We start from the raw sequence: 18339 nt of genomic DNA, 5'->3' as shown, positions 1-18339 counted from the left end.
GGTAATATCATCAGGAACCTCGAAGATATAGTAAAAGCAGCGGACGAATTCTATACTGACCTGTACAGTACCCGGAGGAGTCAGGATACCTCAATTACAAACATTACTGAACAGGATACAGAAACTCCTCCTACAACTAGCGATGAGGTCAGAAGGGCCTTGCAAGACATGAAACTAGGAAGAGCAGCATGAGAAAATGGAATAACAGTCGACTTAATCAAAGATGGAGGAGACATAATGCTTGAACAGCTGGTGGCTATTTACACGAAGTGTCTATCGACTGCAAGGGTCCCATAAAACTGGAACAATGCAAACATTATACTAATCCACAAAAACGGAGACGTTAAAGAATTGAAAAATTATAGGCCAATTAGCTTACTCCCAGTATTATATAAAATATTTACCAAAATAATCTCCAATAGAATAAGGGCAACATTGGACTTTAGTCAACCAAGGGAACAGGCTGGCTTCAGGAAGGGATACTCTACAATGGATCACATCCATGTCATCAATCAGGTTATCGAGAAATCCGCAGAGTACAATAAGCCTTTCTATATGGCTTTCATAGACTACGAAAAGGCATTTGATTCAGTAGAGATACCAGTAGCCATAGAGGCATTACGTAATCAAGGAGTACAGAATGCTTACGTAAATACCTTGGAAAATATCTACTGAGGTTCTACACCTACCTTAATTCTACACAAGGAAAGCAGGAAGATACCTATAAAGAAAGGGGTCAGACAGGGGGACACAATCTCGCCAGTGCTATTCACTGCGTGCTTGGAAGTATTCAAGCTATTAAACTGGGAAGGCTTAGGAATAAGGATCAACGGCGAATATCGCAGAAACCTTCGGTTTGCCGATGATATTGTTCTATTCAGCAACACTGCAGACGAGTTACAACAAATGATTGAGGACCTTAACAGAGAGAGTGTGAGAGTGGGGCTGAAGATTAATATGCAGAAGACAAAGATAATGATAAATAGCGGGGCAAGGGAACAAGAGTTCAGGATCGCCACTCAGCCTCTTGAGTCTGTGAAGGACTAAGTTTACCTAGGTCAATTAATCACAGGGAACCCTCATCATGAGAAGAAAATTCATAGAAGAGTAAAAATGGGTTGGTTCTCACATGGCAGACATTGCCAGCTCCTGACTGGAAGCTTACCATTATCACTGAAAAGGAAGGTGTACAATGAGTGCGCTTTGCCAGTGCTGGCATGTGGGGCAGATACTTGGAGACTGACAAAGAAGCTTGAGAACAAGTTGAGGACCGCGCAAAGAGCGATGGAACGAAGATTGCTAGGCATAACATTAAGAGACAGAAAGAGAGAGGTTTCGATATGAGAGAGCAAATGGGTATCGATATTCTAATTGACAGCAAGTGGAAGAAATGGAGCTGGGCAGGTAGGGTAATGCGCCGGTTAGATAACCGTTGGACCATTAGGATTACAGAATGGGTACCTAGAAAAGGAAAACGCAATCGAGGAAGTCAGAAGACTAGGTGGAGCGATGAAATTAGGAAATTCACGGGTGCTAGTCGGAATCGGTTCGTCCTGCAGTGGACATAAAGCAGGCTGATGATGATGAGCAAGAAGGTGTCAATATAAATTTGCAGTTGAAATAAAGCAGCATTATAAGAGCGTACGCGTGCAATCGGTCTCGGCACCTGTAGCGAAATTACGTTGAATAATCGGTGAAGCGCGCCTCCACCTCTGGGCCTCTTCGATTTTCGGAGTTCTGGCAGCCCGCTGGCAGCTAGATGGCAGCCAGTTAGTTCCGGTTCTGACAGGAAGTCACATGGGCTGGGACCCCAAGACAACCCGAACCTGCCCGAAGTTTGCAAAATCGAACGCCGGTACAGCTGGCCAAATGTAAACATGCTACCAGCATGGCAGCGCCCGTCGAGGCCGGCGCGCGCTCGGCGTAGTCGGCCCATTTATGCGTTGCCAGCTTGAAAATATATTGTTGCATTCAGGGATACGATCACTTTCGCGCGATTTCGCGCGACTCGGCGCAGGACGCGTACTCGGCCAATCTCGCTTGCGCAGCGCAACAGATGGCCTCCGACGCGGCGGATGAGAAGACGCGAAATCGTGATTGTATACCCGAAAGCGATAGCTGGAGGATCCCTGCTCGCAGCGATCACGTCGACCACCGGCGACATTTGATGAGTTGGCGTTGTGTCATCACAAGACATGAAAAAGCAGGTTATCGGGTACGTCTAGCTCATACGCATAAAATTTCGCGTCGACCTGCTTGGGCTTCGATTTCGTAAAGTTTGTTGTGGCTGATGGTACTTCTCATTTAAGGAGCTGGGGACGCGGCTGGCGCATGAAAATGCACGTCGCCTGTGACGAGCGAAACGTTTCACACGAGAAACAACATTGGTCGCAATCATGAGAGCAATAAGCCAATGTACGTGTGTCTAAATGTACCGAGTGCAATCAGTGTATTCTTAGATCAACGGCCTGCAGTTCTGGCAGCCCGCGGGTAGCCAGAACCGTCCAGCGCGAGCAAAACGAACGCTCGGCGGAAGTGCGTAGCGCGGTGGGCGGAGCAACCCGAGAAAAACGAAGACGCTCTGGCTGGCTCTGGCAGCCCGCGGGTAGCCAGAAGTGGAAAATCGAAGAAGCCCTCTATTTAGTTCGCTCGCAGCGCCCTCGCAAAATTTTTTTACATGTGGCGCCTCAGCGGGAGAGCGCCGTTTTGTCCCACTCGACCATAGTTTAGTACACTCTAGCACATAGCACAAAAGAAAGAAAATGCCCGAAAGTATGCTTCAGAATGCGTTTTATTACTTATACTTCGGCGTGCTTTTCTAATGTACATACGCCAAGCCCGCGACGATAGCACCCGCTTCCCCGTGTCATCTGTCAGAGACTGCGTAACATTAGCGAGTCTTCTCTCGCGCTTGCAAGCCGGTTAATGCACCTCTCATATTCTTTCACAGTGGGGCAGGCAGTCGGACCCAGTCGGACCTGGTCGGAAGTCATTGAAATAAAGCGCGCGTCTTAGTAATCGTTGGCGATTACAGCGCTTTTTGACGAGTCGGAGAAGCTGCGAACATCTGGTTCGAGGTTATCAGGAAAAAAAAAAAAAGAAAAGAAGGAAGAAACATGTCGTCTGCACTCTGCATCGTTGGCACGATGGTTGGCACTGAGCAATGTTCACGAAGACGTTAGCCCGTCACCAACCGCCTTAACAGTGCCGTATGAGGCTCGCTTTGTGGAAGACATGTGATGGCGAAGTAACTGTTGGGCGAAACACCGTGTGGGAAACACAGCTTAACCCAAAGAGCCTTTAAGGGCTATGCCCATTGGAATGTCGATATGTCTTGGTTGGGCGGCACACTGTCGTCACTCACCAGCCAGATATCAAATCTGACGAGCGAAGTTCTGCTCGAAGGACGAGAAGAATTGGACGGTACGTTGAGTCAATGCATGTGCGTTAGCATTTCGGCGTCCTGTGAAACGTGGAGCAGTTACGTGCTGTGCTCTCGTCTTCATACAAAGAAATACTCGCAGCTGTTGCTGTTTCGTTCCTACGAAAATAATATCTCGGTGAGCGTTCCCTTGACCTTTTACGGTTTGATTACGCGTAAAAGCATAATTCACCTGCAATCGTCGTATAGGTTAATGCACTGTGACAGGTGTTCACGAATGTGTGCACCGGGTGCAGCTAAGTAATTACGTCCATACTCGTTGATCGTGGTAAGTTCATTTGTTAGAGAAAGCTCGGCAGTTAATGAGAGCAACATCAATTTAATTGCGTTTCGACACCAATTGTTCCCGGCCACGATAGTGACAACTGTCTTGCAAATTCGCGCGCGGTTGTATTTTATTATACTGGTGTCACACGTACACTTCTGATCGCGATCGGCACCGATCCGGATCGAAATTCTCGACTGCGATTGGCTCTCTTGCCCACTTTGTGCTAAGGAGCCAATCACGACCGAGAAATTCGATCTGGATCGGGCTTGATCGCCATCAAAAGTGGGCCGTGTGACATATGTATTATTCCAGAAACACCAGGAAGCGACCTGATACGTTGCAGCCGTATCGATGTGACGTGAAAAAGAATCTTTTTTTAGATTACGGTAACCTTTCATGGAGGCCCTTACATGAATTGCCTACTGGGTTGTCATGCAAAACTTGACAATGTATTCTGCAGCACGGACGTAGAAGAAAGTGTTTGAGGCTTGCACAATTACATTGAGAACAAAGTGCTCAGCTAATAAGAAACATCATTAGGGGCAGTACTTCTCATATTTAATAGTCAGCACTGCAAGCCATGCCCTTTTTTACGAGCGGCATGTTTTGCAGACCAAGGAGCCCAACTGCAGCTGCTTAAAGGCCGTCTCGAGCAGCTCGAGGGTTGCAGCGCCACTCTCCGTAAAGAGGTATGTGACCAAACTTGTAAACTGCGCATGCAGAGCATGGCGGTACTGCGCACACAAATTGCGCATGTCTTTAGCAGCCAGGATTGTGTCAATGTTTTCATGATGCTTGTTTCTGGCTTTTCTGACAGCCATGCCTGTCAGAAAGAGCGTTGACCATGAGATCATCTGTTGTGTATGGTCATTCTTAAAAATTGTAGAAGATGGAATAGAAATTCAAGGCCTTGAGCTAGCTAATGCATTTAACGACCTATTCCTATCAGTTGGTGGCGCTACCACCAGCAGCGCTGACCTTATATGAATGATCGAACTAACCAAACCATATTTCTAGAGCCAGTTTCAGATGAAATTGTAGCTACATTTCTAACTCCCAACAATAGCAAAGCCATTGACGCGGGCAATATTAAAATGAAACCAGTAAAATATGTCATTGATATACTAGCACCCTGCCTTACCTGCATCTTTAATATGTGTTTATCTATGGGATTTTTCCCTCGAAATATGCAGACGGCAAAAGTAACAGCTGTATATAAAAAGGGAAATAGAAATTACATGTCCAACTACCGTCCTATATCAGCTCTGCCTGTATTTTCAAAAGGTTTAGAAAAAATAATTTTGAAACGCCTGACCTCTTTCACTGACCGCTTCAGCTTGATAAATTCTGCACAGTATGGCTTTCGCAGAAACAAGTCTACAGAGCTCGCACTACTGGCCCAAAAGGAATTCTTTCTAGAAAATTTCGAGTGCAGAAATATGATACTTGGGCTTTTTTTAGACTTTCCAAAAGCCTTCAACCTCATTATTCATGATATTCTGCTTCAACAACTGGATCACTATGGCATAAGAGGTATTGCGCCCAAACTATTCAAGTTGTACTTACCATACTGTACTCAATTTGTTGTCATTGAAGGAAAACATTCCTCAGTAAAATCTATTGAAACAGGTGCCCTTCAGGGAAGCATCCTGAGACCGTTTCTCTTCATACTTTATATTAATAAGATTGTCCACATTGATGAAACAGCCTATTATATAATCTATGCTGATAACACGAGTCTATTCTTTTCTGGCAAATCGTGTGCCAATTTGGGTAGTCGAGTGAATAGTGCACTGTCTGAAATTAATGCATGGGCTCAAATGAACCCGCTAAAAGTAAACATCAATAAAACGAAGGCTGTTTTATTTCACCCCCACCGCACATGTGTCCTGTTACCCACCATTTCATTAAATAACTAAAATTGAAGTGGTAAAAAGCTTCAAATCACTGATCGTGTATCTTTCACAAAACGTGACATAGGATGATCACGTGAACTACATTATTAATAAACTATCTAGGACAACTGGCATTATATGCCACCACTGCTACTGTTTTCCTACCTCTGTTAACATACTCATATATAACTCTTTATTTTCTTCTTTATTGAATTACACGTTTGTTGTATGGTCAACAACAACAGCTGCAAACATTAGCAAACTTTCTGTCCTGCAAAAAAGTGCTTTACGCCTAGCCTGTAAAGTCCCATATCGCTACCACACTGCAGACTTGTGTAAGCAGCACCACATTATTCAGGTTCCATCAATGTATGATTACAAGCTGTGCCATGTATATAAACTTGGTTTGCTGAAAAATAATGATGCCATGACAAACCTAGCAAAGCTAGAGAAAAACTTCCTTGCTTATAACGTACGCCATCCTGAAGTGTGGTATGTCGCCAAATGTAGAACCAATTACGGAAATCAAATGTTAAAATTTCAATTGCCTATACTTCTAAACCACATAATAAAAGAAAATAATATTGACATATCTAGTACATCACCAAAACAACTGTGTTTAATGTTTGTATAATGATGGGATACGATCATTTCCTTTTTCTTTATGACTACTGTATAATCCCCTTTTCAAATGACATTTTATAACTCCTGTAAGTGTTTCCTCTTAGTAGGTCGCACTCCCTCAGCTGCATGCTTTTATGCTTCCCTGTGTCCCTGTAGGGGCCCAGGGCTCCTCAAGCTGTTCTTACAGCTTTAACCTGTCCTCGTAACTTTTTCTTGTTGCGGAATAAAATTCAATTCAAACCAAGCATCGTCATCATCATCAGCCTGTTTTATGTCCACTGCAGGACAAAGGCCACTCCCTGCGACCTCCAATTGCGCATGTCCTGCGCCAACCGATTCCAACTAGCGCCCGCAAATTTCCTAATTTCATCGCTCCACCTAGTCTTTTGTCGTCCTCGTTTGTGTTTTCCTTCTCTTGGTACCCATTCTGTAACCCTAATGGTCCCACGGTTATCTAACCGGTGCATTACATGACCTGCCCAGCTCCATTTTTTCCTCTTGATGTCAATTAGAATATCGTCTATACCCGTTTGCTCTCTGATCCAAACCTCTCTCTTTCTGTCTCTTAACGTTCTGCCTAGCAATCTTCGTTCCATCGCTCCTTGCGCGGTCCTCAATTTGTTCTCAAGCTTCTTGTTCTCAAGCTTCCCCACATGTCAGCACTGGTAAAATGCACTGATTGTACACCTTCGTTTTCAATGATAATGGTAAGCTTCCAGTCAGGAGCTGTCAATGTCTGCCGTATGCGATCCAACCCACTTTTATTCTTCTGTGAATTTCCTTCTCATGATCAGGGTTCCCTGTGATTAACATTTCACGTCCGAAATCAGAAAAAAAATCAAGACAATTCAAGAATATAAGAAAGCTGATTTTGAATCAATTAACAACATGCTCTGTATATTCCTTGATACTTTCTCGACTGATTTCGATAACTGCAGTGTGCAATTGAACTGGAATATGTTTATTACTAAAATTAGTGAATTAGCGGTAAAATTTATCCCTACCTACACTCTTTCCTATAATGATAATGCTCCCTGGTACAACACCCACATTAAGCGCCTTTCTAACAAAAAGAAACATTCGTACAGACTAGCTAAAACATCTGCAAACGCTGAAAGATGGGCAGCTTACAAACGCGCTACATATAACTACATAACAGTGCTTAAACAAGCTAAAGATAACTTTTTAAAGAACACATTGCCATCCATGCTAACTACTGATATGGAAAAGTTCTGGCGCACTATTAACCCAAAACATGACGATGCCATAACCCTTGTTGATAGCACCGATACCGCAATTCCCCCTGCCGATTGTGCAGCTGTATTAAATGACGTTTTTACGCGTAACTTTTCTAAACACGTTCATGTAACACGCCCAACTACACTCTTACGACTACACCGCAATGCACCCTTTAATAATCGAACCCGTTGGCATGGAAAAAATAATTGCATCATTGAAACTCTCATCCGCTCCTGGCTGTGACCTAACGCAATGTTTCTAAAAAACACTGGCACATATTTTTCCATTCATGCAAAGATTTGACAAAGGTTCACTGCCTGCTGATTGGAAGGTGGGGAAGGTGATTCCACTATACAAAGCAGGTACTAAAAATTCCCAACTGAATTATCGGCATATTTCCTTAACCAGTATACCATGCAAAATTATCGAGCATATTCTGTTTTCTCATATTGCCAACTTCTTTGAAGAAAACTCCTTTTTTTCTGAGTTTCAACACGGCTTCCGCAAAACATATTCAGGTGACACCCAACTAGTATCATTCACGCATAAACTGAACCTATTCTTGACCACTCTTCAGTTGCAGATCTAATTTTTTTGGACTTCGCAAAAGCGTTTGATAAAGTGTGCCACAGCTTATTAATCTACAAACTGCAACAACTAAACCTTAATCCTAAAATTTTGTACTGGCTTGAAGTTTTCCTCACTAACCGTTCACAGTTTGTTTCAGCTGATGAAGTAACCTCTAATCTGAGTCCTGTTTATTCAGGTGTACCACAAGGCTCCATGCTTGGACCCCTCCTATTTCTCATATATATTAACGACTTACCTTCCTGTGTTTCATCTCAAATTCACCTATTTGCTGACGACTGCGTAATTTACACTGAAATAACTCGCAACGAGGATGTAACCAGGCTTCATGCTGACCTTAACGCTGTTTCTGCATGGTGCAATTCATGGTTTATGGAACTAAATGTTAACAAGTGTAAATTCATGCGCGTATCTCGGGAACTACCAGTGAACCACCTATGTACTCCCTTAATAACACTCCATTAGAATTAGTAACAACTTACAAGTACCTTGGCCTTCACATCACCTCTGATCTTACTTGGAATACCTAAAGCCCCTCCATCCACGTGCCACCGCCGACCAGGTTAAGTACCACCAACCTACCTTCCTCCTCCACGCTCCTCTCCCACTCACCCCTTAGCTTCCGGCGTCAGGCGGAACTTACATAGCTGCAGCTTCCTGTTCCGAGTGGAAGTGACGCTGTGTTTTTTAGCATTGCTTACTTTCGCATCGATGGAGAGGCTTTAATTGCACCAGCTGCAGTTTAAACTGTGAATGCGATTTCATCCAAGAACCACCGCCTATCGTAATCGGCGATCTGGCCGTGTTCGCCGCTTCGCGTAAACCTGCGACGGGTTGTGCCACGAGAGACAATGTACAGTGGAATGTAGGGCCTGGGTGCTTGGAGACCACTGCCGTTTTTCGTGCATTTTGAAAACAGCGACCGCGAATTACTACTTCAGACGAATACAACAGCTTGTCCCCTTTGCATTCTTCTCATGGTGACTGCCACAGCTCTGCCATAGCTCTGCTAAGCACCCACGGGCGTCTCAACATCGTCTAACAGCAGTCAAAGCGGAAATTCCCGCAGCGCAACTCCAGGAAGCGGAAACGCTGGAACCGGAAATTTTAAAACTGCAAATGCCGGGACCGGATTTGGTGTGAGGGGAAAAGGCGGCGCACAACAAAAGTTGTCGCTACTTAAAAAATCGCGGTGGCGCGTGGATGGAGGGGCTTTAGGAATACCCACATCACCCATATAATAAGTAACGCTAACCGAATGCTAGGTTACTTACGACACAACTTTTCCAAAGCACCTTCTTCCTTAAAATTATTCCTCTATAACACTCTAATACAACCTAAACTTGAGTATGCTGCTTCAATCTGGAATCCAGATCAAATAAATCTAACGCACTCACTGGAAATGGTTCAGAATTACTCTACTCGTTTCATTCTTTCTAACTATAATAGAACCGCGAGTATAAGTGCCATGAAATCTAGCCTTAACTTACCGTCCTTGTCATCACGTCGAAAAATGTTCCATTTGTGCTTTTTTCATAAATTATTTCATCACCCGCTGCTACGCAACAAACTTATTTCTCCGCCTCCGTATGTATCGCCCAGACTAGATCACATTCATAAGGTCGGCATTTCATTATGCAGATCCAATGCTTTTTTGCAGTCATTTGTACCACGCACTTCCAATTAGTGGAATCGCCTTCCCGCTTTGATGGCCACCATTGCAGATCACCAATTATTCGAGAATGCCAGAGCTAGCACTGTATAACTAGGAACCTTTTTCTTCACATTGTTCAACTATATATATATATATATATATATATATATATATATATATATATATATATATATATATATATATATATATATATGTGTGTATATATATATGTCATCATCATCAGCCTGGTTATGCCCACTGCAGGGCAAAGGCCTGTCCCATACTTCTCTAACAACCCTGGTCATGTAATAATTGTGGCCATGTCGTCCCTTCAAACTTCTTAATCTCATCCGCCCACCTAACTTTCTGCCGCCCCCTGCTATGCTTCCCTTCCCTTGGAATCCAGTCCGTAACCCTTAATGACCATCGGATATCTTCCCTCCTCATTGCATGTCCTGCACATGCCCATTTCTTTTTCTTGATTTCAACTAAGATGTCATTAACTTACGTTTATTCCCTCACCCAATCTGCTCTTTTCTTAACCCTTAATGTTACACCCATCATTCTTCTTTCCATAGCTCGTTGCGTCGTCCTCAATTTAAGTAGAATCCTTTTCGTAAGCCTAAAGGTTTCTGCTCCGTAGGTGAGTACTGCTAAGACACAGCTATTATACCCTTTTCTCTTGAGGGACAATGGCAACCTGCTGTTCATGATCTGAGAATGCCTGCCAAACGCACCCCAGCCCATTCTTATTTTTCTGATCATTTCCGTCTCATGATCCGGATCCGCGGTCACTACCTGCCCTAAGTAGATGTATTCCCTTACCACTTCCAGTGCCTCGCTACCTATTGTAAATTGCTGTTCTCTTCTGAGACTGTTAAACATTAGTTTTCTGCAGATTATCTTTAGGCCCAATCTTCTGCTTTGCCTCTCCAGTTACTAAGCAAGGCAATATCATCAGCGAATCGCAAGTTACTAAGGTATTCTCTATTAACTCTTATCCCCAATTCTTCCCCATCCAGATCTCTGAATACCTCCTGTAAACATGCTGTAAATAGCATTGGAGAGATCGTATCTCCCGGCCTGAGACCTTTCTTTATTGGGATTTTGTTGCTTTCTTTATGGAGGACTATGGTGGCTGTGGAGCCGCTATAGATATCTTTCAGTATTTTCACGTACGGCTCGTCTACACGCTGATTCTGTAATGCCTCCATGACTGCTGAGGTTTCGACAGAATCAAACGCTTTCTCGTAATCAATGAAAGCTATATAAAAGGGTTGGTTATATTCCGCACATTTCTCTATCACCTGATTGATAGTGTTAATATGGTCTATAGTTGAGTAGCCTTTACGGAATCCTGCCTGGTCCTTTGGTTGACGGAAGTCTAAGGTGTTCCGGATTCTATTTGCAATTACCTTAGTAAATACTTTGTAGGCAACAGACAGTAAGCTGATCGGTCTATAATTTTTCAAGTCCTTGGCGTCCCCTTTCTTATGGATTGGGATTATGTTAGCGTCCTTCCAAGATTCCGGTACGCTCGAGGTCATGAGGCATTGCATATACAGGGTGGCCAGTTTCTCTAGAACAATCTGCCCACCATCCTTCAACAAATCTGCTGTTACCTGATCCTCCCCAGCTGCCTTCACCCTTTGCATAGCTCCCAAGGCTTTCTTCACTTCTTCCGGCATTACTTGTGGGATTTCAAATTCCTCTAGGCTATTCTCTCTTCCATTATCGCCGTGGGTGCCACTGGTACTGTATAAATCTCTATAGAACTCCTCAGCCACTTGAACTATCTCATCCATATTAGTAATGATATTGCCGGCTTTGTCTCTTAACGCATACATCTGATTCTTGCCAATTCCTAGTTTCTTCTTCACTGCTTTTAGGCTTCCTCAGTTCCTGAGAGCATGTTCAATTCTATCCATATTATACTTCCTTATGTCAGCTGTCTTTTGCTTGTTGATTAACTTCGAAAGTTCTGCCAGTTCTATTTTCGCTGTAGGGTTAGAGGCTTTCATACATTGGCATTTCTTGATGAGCTCTTTTGTCTCCTGCGATAGCTTACTGGTATCCTGTCTAACGGAGTTACCAACGACTTCCATTGCACACTCCTTAATGATGCCCACAAGATTGTCGTTCATTGCTTCAACACTAAGGTCCTCTTCCTGTGTTAAAGTTGAATACCTGTTCTGTAGCTTGATCCGGAATCCCTCTATTTTCCCTCTTACCGCTAACTCATTGATCGGCGTCATATGTACCAGTTTATTTCGTTCCCTTCTCAAGTCTAGGCTAATTCGAGTTCTTACCATCCTATGGTGACTGCGGCGCACCTTGCCGAGAACGTCCACATCTTGTATGATGCCAGGGTTAGCGCAGCGTATGAAGTCTATTTCATATCTAGTCTCGCCATTCGGGCTCCTCCACGTCCACTTTCGGCTATCCCGCTTGCGGAAGAAGGTATTCATTACCCGCATATTATTCTGTTCCACAAGTTCTACTAATAACTCTGCCCTGCTATTCCTAGTGCCTATGCCATATTCCCCCACTGCCTTGCCTCCAGCCTGCTTCTTGCCTACCTTGGCATTGAAGTCGCCCATCAGTATAGTGTATTTTGTTTTCACTCTACCCATTGCCGAATCCACGTCTTCATAGAAGCTTTCGACTTCCTGGTCATCATGACTGGATGTAGGGGCGTAGACCTGTACAACCTTCATTTTGTACCTCCTATTAAATGTCACAACAAGACCTGCCACCCTCTCGTTAATGCTGTAGAATTCCTGTATGTCACCAGCTATATTCTTATTAATCAGGAATCCGACTCCTAGTTCTCGTTTCTCCGCTAAACCCCGGTAGCATGGGACGTGCCTGCTTTTTAGCACTGTGTATGCTTCTTTTAGCCTCCTAACTTCACTGAGCCCTACTATATCCCATTTACTGCCCTCTAATTCCTCCAATAGCACTGCTAGACTCGCCTCACTAGATAACGTTCTAGCGTTAAACATTGCCAGGTTCATATTCCAATGACAGCCTGTTATATATATATATATATATATATATATATATATATATATATATATATATATATATTATATCAAAGATGTCCGACACGGCTGTGGAAGGCACGATGGACGCGGACAAGAAGACGCAACAGCGTAGGCTTAGCCAGTCACACCAGGAACAGCATCTAGCCCGAGCCCCACTTCAGTAGCATTGGTGATCCGGCTGCGGAGCTCTGCATGGCGCACTTCTTCCTTACAACTTCCCCCCTTGCTGGAGACGGAGCCGCACAAGAGGCCTAAGGCGTCGTGAGGACGAAGGGCTCGTTATACGGCTTGAGCCGATCTACATGCACAGTTTCGCGGCCTTGGCGACGCAGGTCCATAGGGGGCGTCAGAGGTTCGACGACGTAGTTCACCGGAGAAGTTTGTTGTAGAACCCGGTAGGGCCCATGGTATCGGGATACAAACTTGGAGGAGACACCTGGTGTCGAAGTAGGAGGCACCCACAACCAAACGAGAGCGTCAGGCGAAAACTGGTGGTGGGGGCGCCCGTCGTCATGACGAAATTTCTGTAGGGCTTGTTCTTGTGTTGTAAGGGAGCGAGCTAGTTGCCGACAATCTTCTGCATACCGGGCAGCTTTGGAAACGGGTGTACTCTCTGATAAATCGGGACGGTAAGGAAGAATAGTGTCAATGGGAAATGATGGTTCGCGGCCATATAGAAGAAAGAAGGGAGAAAAGCCCGTCGTTGACTGGGGTGCCGTATTGTAGGCGTACGTGACATAGGGAAGGATGAGGTCCCAGTTGGTGTGGTTGGAGGCGACATACATCGAAAGCATGTCGCCAAGAGTTCGGGTAAAGCGTTCTGTCAATCCATTTGTTTGCGGGTGATATGCGATAGTACAGCGATGAATAATGTGGCATTCAGCGAGAAGTTCTTGAATGACATCGGCGAGAAAGACGCGGCCACGGTTGCTCAGGAGTTCGCGGGGAGCGCCGTAACGTAGAACGAAGCGTTGAAGGAGGAAAGAGGCAACGTCACGAGCCGTCGCGGCTGTCAGAGCGGCCGTTTTTGCATACCTCGTGAGATGGTCTACAGCTGCAATGACCCAGTGATTGCCAGTAGCTGTGTATGGCGGAGGCCCGTAGAGGTCTATCCCAACCCGGTCAAAGGGTCGCAAAGGGCACGGCAAAGGTTGCATTGGTCCAGAAGGGCGGCAAGGATCAGGCTTCCAGCGTTGACATTCTGTGCAAGAGCGAATGTACTTTTGCACAAATGTGTACATACCACGCCAATAAAACCTATGACATAGTCTGGTGTAGGTCTTGAACTAGCATGTGCGCACTGAGGGTCGGCGTGGAAAGCGGCGCATTCATCAGTGCGGAGCTGCCGAGGTATTACAAGCAGCCATTTGTGGCCGTTGGAGCTGTAGTCACAGTGATAGACAATTCCGTCGCGGATGGCGAAGTGCGAAGCTTGTCGGCGTAACGCTCGGGATGGTGGGCGTGTAGGTGAATTAGAGATGTAATCTATCAAAGATGAAATCCAGGAGTCCTTGCGCTGCTCCAAAGCGATGTCGACAGAAGCGAATGGAAGTGGGTCGTCTAGGACGGACACACTGACAATGTTGGCGTGGACAGGCGAGCGCGAAAGAGCATCGGCATCGGCGTGCTTCTTGCCTGAGCGGTAGACAACCCGGATATCGTACTCTTGGAGCTTCAGGGCCCACCGGGCTAGGCGGCCGCAGGGATCTTTGAGAGACGACAACCAGCAAAGTGCTTGGTGATCGGTAACGACATCGAAGGACCGGCCGTACAGGTATGGGCAAAATTTTGTGATGGCCCAGATGATCGTGAGACATTCTTTTTCCGTGACAGAATAGTTCGCTTCAGCTTTCGTCAGAGTGCGGCTCGCGTAAGCAACAACATATTCTTGGCAGCCGGGCTTTCGCTGGGCGAGCACAGCGCCAAGACCAACACCGCTAGCATCCGTATGGATTTCCGTGGGAGCAGTTGGTTCTAAATGGCGCAGTATCGGTGTTGTGAGCAGGTGACATAGCATCGCGAAGGCATCATCGCAAGGCGGGGACCACGCGGAAAGATTGGGGTCTCCCCGAAGAAGCTCTGTCAGAGGTGCCATAATCAAATCGAAATTTCGAATAAAGCGGTGAAAGTACGAGCAGAGGGCAATGAAACTGCTCAAGACTTTTAGAGACATTGGCCTCGGGAATTCTTTAACAGCACGGAGCTTAGCGGCATCAGGGAGAACGCCGTCCTTCGACACGACATGTCCGAGAATTGTCAGCTTGCGTGCTCCAAAGTGACATTTTTTCAGATTTAGTTGGAGGCCAGCGTCACTGAGGCAGCGTAAAACCTGCTCCAAGCGATAAAGGTGAGTAGGAAAATTTGGTGCGAACACTACTACATCATCCAAATAACACAAGCACGTGTTCCATTTGAGGCCTCGAAGAATAGTGTCCATCATCCGCTCAAAAGTCGCGGGCGCGTTGCAAAGTCCGAATGGCACCACACGAAATTCGTATAAGCCATCTGGTGTGATGAAAGCAGTTTTAGGCTTATCTTCTGCAGCCATAGGCACCTGCCAATAACCAGAGCGTAGATCGAGGGAGGAAAAGAACTCTGCACCTTGTAAGCTGTCGAGGGCATCGTCGACCCGCGGCAATGGATAAACATCCTTTCAGGTTATTTTGTTTAAGCGGCGGTATTCCACGCAAAAGCGGATCGAGCCATCATTCTTTTTAACTAAAACAACTGGCGGTGCCCATGGGCTGTCTGATGGTTCAATGACACCACGCTTTAGCACGTCACCTACTTGCTCATCAATGACGCGTCGTTCTGTTGACGAGACACGGTAGGGTGGCTACCGTAGCGGTGAGTGAGAACCGGTGTCAATACGGCGACATACAGTTGTCGTTCGGCCCAGAGAAGTGCTATGACTGTCAAAAGCAGGGCGAAATTTCTCAAGGAGACGGAGACGGTCATGGCGTTGCGTGGGGCTTAAGGTGTTGTCGATGACGTGGTTGAAAACGCCTCCAGGCCATGTGGCAGGTACGGGACTACAGTAGAAGGTGTTGACCTCTGACGATCCAACAGGAAGTTCTGACGTGGTAATGGTGTCGTAAGGCTCCACAGTGCTGAGAGATTCACCGCGAAGCAACGCAATCGAGAATGGGAAGTGGTTGTGTACAGGAACGTGAGTAGCACCAGCTTGAAGGCTAAGCAGCGCAGTTGGGAGTGGTGAGAGGTGGCGGTGAACGAAAGCAGGGGAAGGCGTGAAGAGTACGACAGAGTCGGAGGCAACGGAACAGGATACAGGGGCCAGAATGGATGCGTGCGGAGGTATATGGATGTCGTCAGTGAGGGAAAACTTTGTGCAGTAAAGCGAAACGTCATCAGATATGGCATTGCCAAGCGAAGAGAAGGCGACTTCTGCACGGGAGCAATCAATAACAGCTTGGTGACGGGAGAGAAAGTCCAAACCTAAAATAATATCGTGGGAACAGTGGGGAAGAACGACGAACTCGACTGTGTAGAGCACTCCTTGAATTTCAAGTCTGGCGGTGCACGCAGCCACCGGCTGGACGTGCTGTGCTGTGGCCGTGCGGAGTAAAGGACCGAAGAAAGGAGTCGTGACTTTTTGTATTGAGCGGCATAGTTTTTCGGCAATTACAGATATGGCGGCACCTGTGTCAATGAGGGCAAGCACAGAGACACCTTCAACAGCGACATCAATAACGTTGGGCGGCGAAAGAAGAGGGCTTGAGCGTTGTGACGATGACGCAGTTCTTGCCTCGGGAACTGCGCCACTTAGTTTTCCGTGTCAGTCGTAGAGGGGCGTCAACGCATCGGGGAGAGTGAGCGACGAGGAGGAGAAGGAGAACGGCGGTCGGAAACTGGGTGATGGCTTGGGCGGAGAAGGGGTAAATTGCGGTCTGGAGTGTAAGACAAAGGATGGTCGTATGCGGCTATGCATGGGTCGTCACATGGATGAAGTGGACGGCGGCGGCACAGGCGTGCAACGTGTCCGGGAATACCGCACGAATAGCAAATGGGCTGATTGTCCGGTATGCGCCAGGGATTAATTACTCGATGGGCTGGAGGTTGTGGCAGCGTGGGGGTAAAAACAGGGCTAGGCATCGGAGGCGGAGCCCGGAAGGTCGGCGGTCGTGGTCGTGCGACGGCGTCGGCGTAAGTCAATGGGGCGGTGAGTTGAGGCGCCCGTTCCAGAGGAAGGACCTCGGACACATGCTCTTCTATAACATGTCGTAGGGTCGGACTAAGGGACGAATTTGACTCCGGCGGGTTGGAGATGAGGGAGAGCTGGCGAGCTACTTCCCGAACGAAAGCCTTGATCTGCGAGAGAAGGGTGGAATCTTGAATAGGGGAGGTCAAGCCGGACAACGATTCGTGATGGGGAACAGGATGGCGAGTGAGGACGTGTTGACGGCAGAGCTCGTCATAGCTTTGGCACAGTTCAATAACTTGTGCAACAGTAGAGGGGCTCTTTGAAATGAGCATCTGAAATGCGTCCTCGTCAATATCCTTCATTATATGCTTGATTTTATTGCCCTCAGTCATGGATGCATCGACGCGCTTACAGAGATCGATGACATCTTCGATGTAGCTGGTAAAGGTCTCACCAGGCTGCTGAGAGTGCGACTGCAGACACTGTTTGGCACGAAGCTTTTGAACAGCAGGGCGACCGAAGACTACGTTGAACTTTGTCTTGAACACCGTCCATCTTGAGACTTCACTTTCGTGGTTCCGAAACCACAAGTGGGCAATTCCGGTGAGGTAAAAAGGGACGGTGGTCAGTTTCGTGATGTCATCCCATTTGTTGTTCAGACTGACGCGTTCGTATGATCAGAGCCACTCATCAACGTCGTGGTCGTCAGTGCCGCTGAAGATGGGAGGGTCCCGCTGACGGAGTGTGCCAGGGCATACGGAGGACAGGGGAGCAGGTGGTGGTAAGCTCGTGGCGCTTGCGGTGGTCATGATGGCAGGGAGAGTCCGGCTGCGCAATTCCAGGATGACAGGATACCCAGTATCGCAAAGAAGTCCGACACAGCTGTGGACAACACGATGGACACGGACAACAAGACGAAACAGCGTAGGCTTAGCCAGTCAAACCAGGAACAGCGTCTAGCCCGAGCCCCACTTCAGTAGCATTGGCGATCCGGCTGCGGAGCTCTGCACAGCGCACTTCTTCTTCCTTACAATATATATATATATATATATATATATATATATATATATATATATATATATATATATATATATATATATATATATATAATTTCCTGCACAAGTAACTCCTGTTTGTTGAATTTACCCGTTTTGCTTGTAACCACTCCCCTCTATAATGCCGTAATGGCCCTGAGGGTATAATAAATAAATAAATTGACCTAGGTAAACATAATCCTTCACAGACTCTAGAGGCTGAGTGGCGATCTTGAACTCTTGTTCCCTTGCCCGGCTATTTATCATTATGTTTGTATTCTGCATATTAATCTTCAGCCCCACTCTCACACTCTCTCTGTTAAGGTCCTCAATCATTTGTTGTAACTCGTCTGCAGTGTTGCTGAATAGAACAATATCATCGGCAA

General features: G+C 46.2%; 1 protein-coding gene across 2 annotated transcripts in view; it reads left to right on the top strand.

The window, feature by feature from the left end:
* Positions 1 to 3094: 3094 nt before the first annotated feature.
* Positions 3095 to 18339, top strand: part of LOC142588514 (uncharacterized) — a 210578-nt gene continuing 195333 nt past the window's right edge. For both annotated transcript variants that reach the window (XM_075700330.1, XM_075700331.1), the window contains exons 1-2: positions 3095 to 3423; positions 4323 to 4399. In XM_075700330.1, the coding sequence (XP_075556445.1) occupies positions 3330 to 3423; positions 4323 to 4399 (171 nt within the window). In that variant the 5' untranslated portion in view covers positions 3095 to 3329. The remainder of the gene's footprint in view (positions 3424 to 4322; positions 4400 to 18339) is intronic.

Source organism: Dermacentor variabilis, chromosome 7 (genome assembly GCF_050947875.1).
Source record: "Dermacentor variabilis isolate Ectoservices chromosome 7, ASM5094787v1, whole genome shotgun sequence".
Lineage (NCBI taxonomy): Eukaryota > Metazoa > Arthropoda > Arachnida > Ixodida > Ixodidae > Dermacentor > Dermacentor variabilis.
This window is presented reverse-complemented; position numbering and strand designations above follow the sequence as displayed.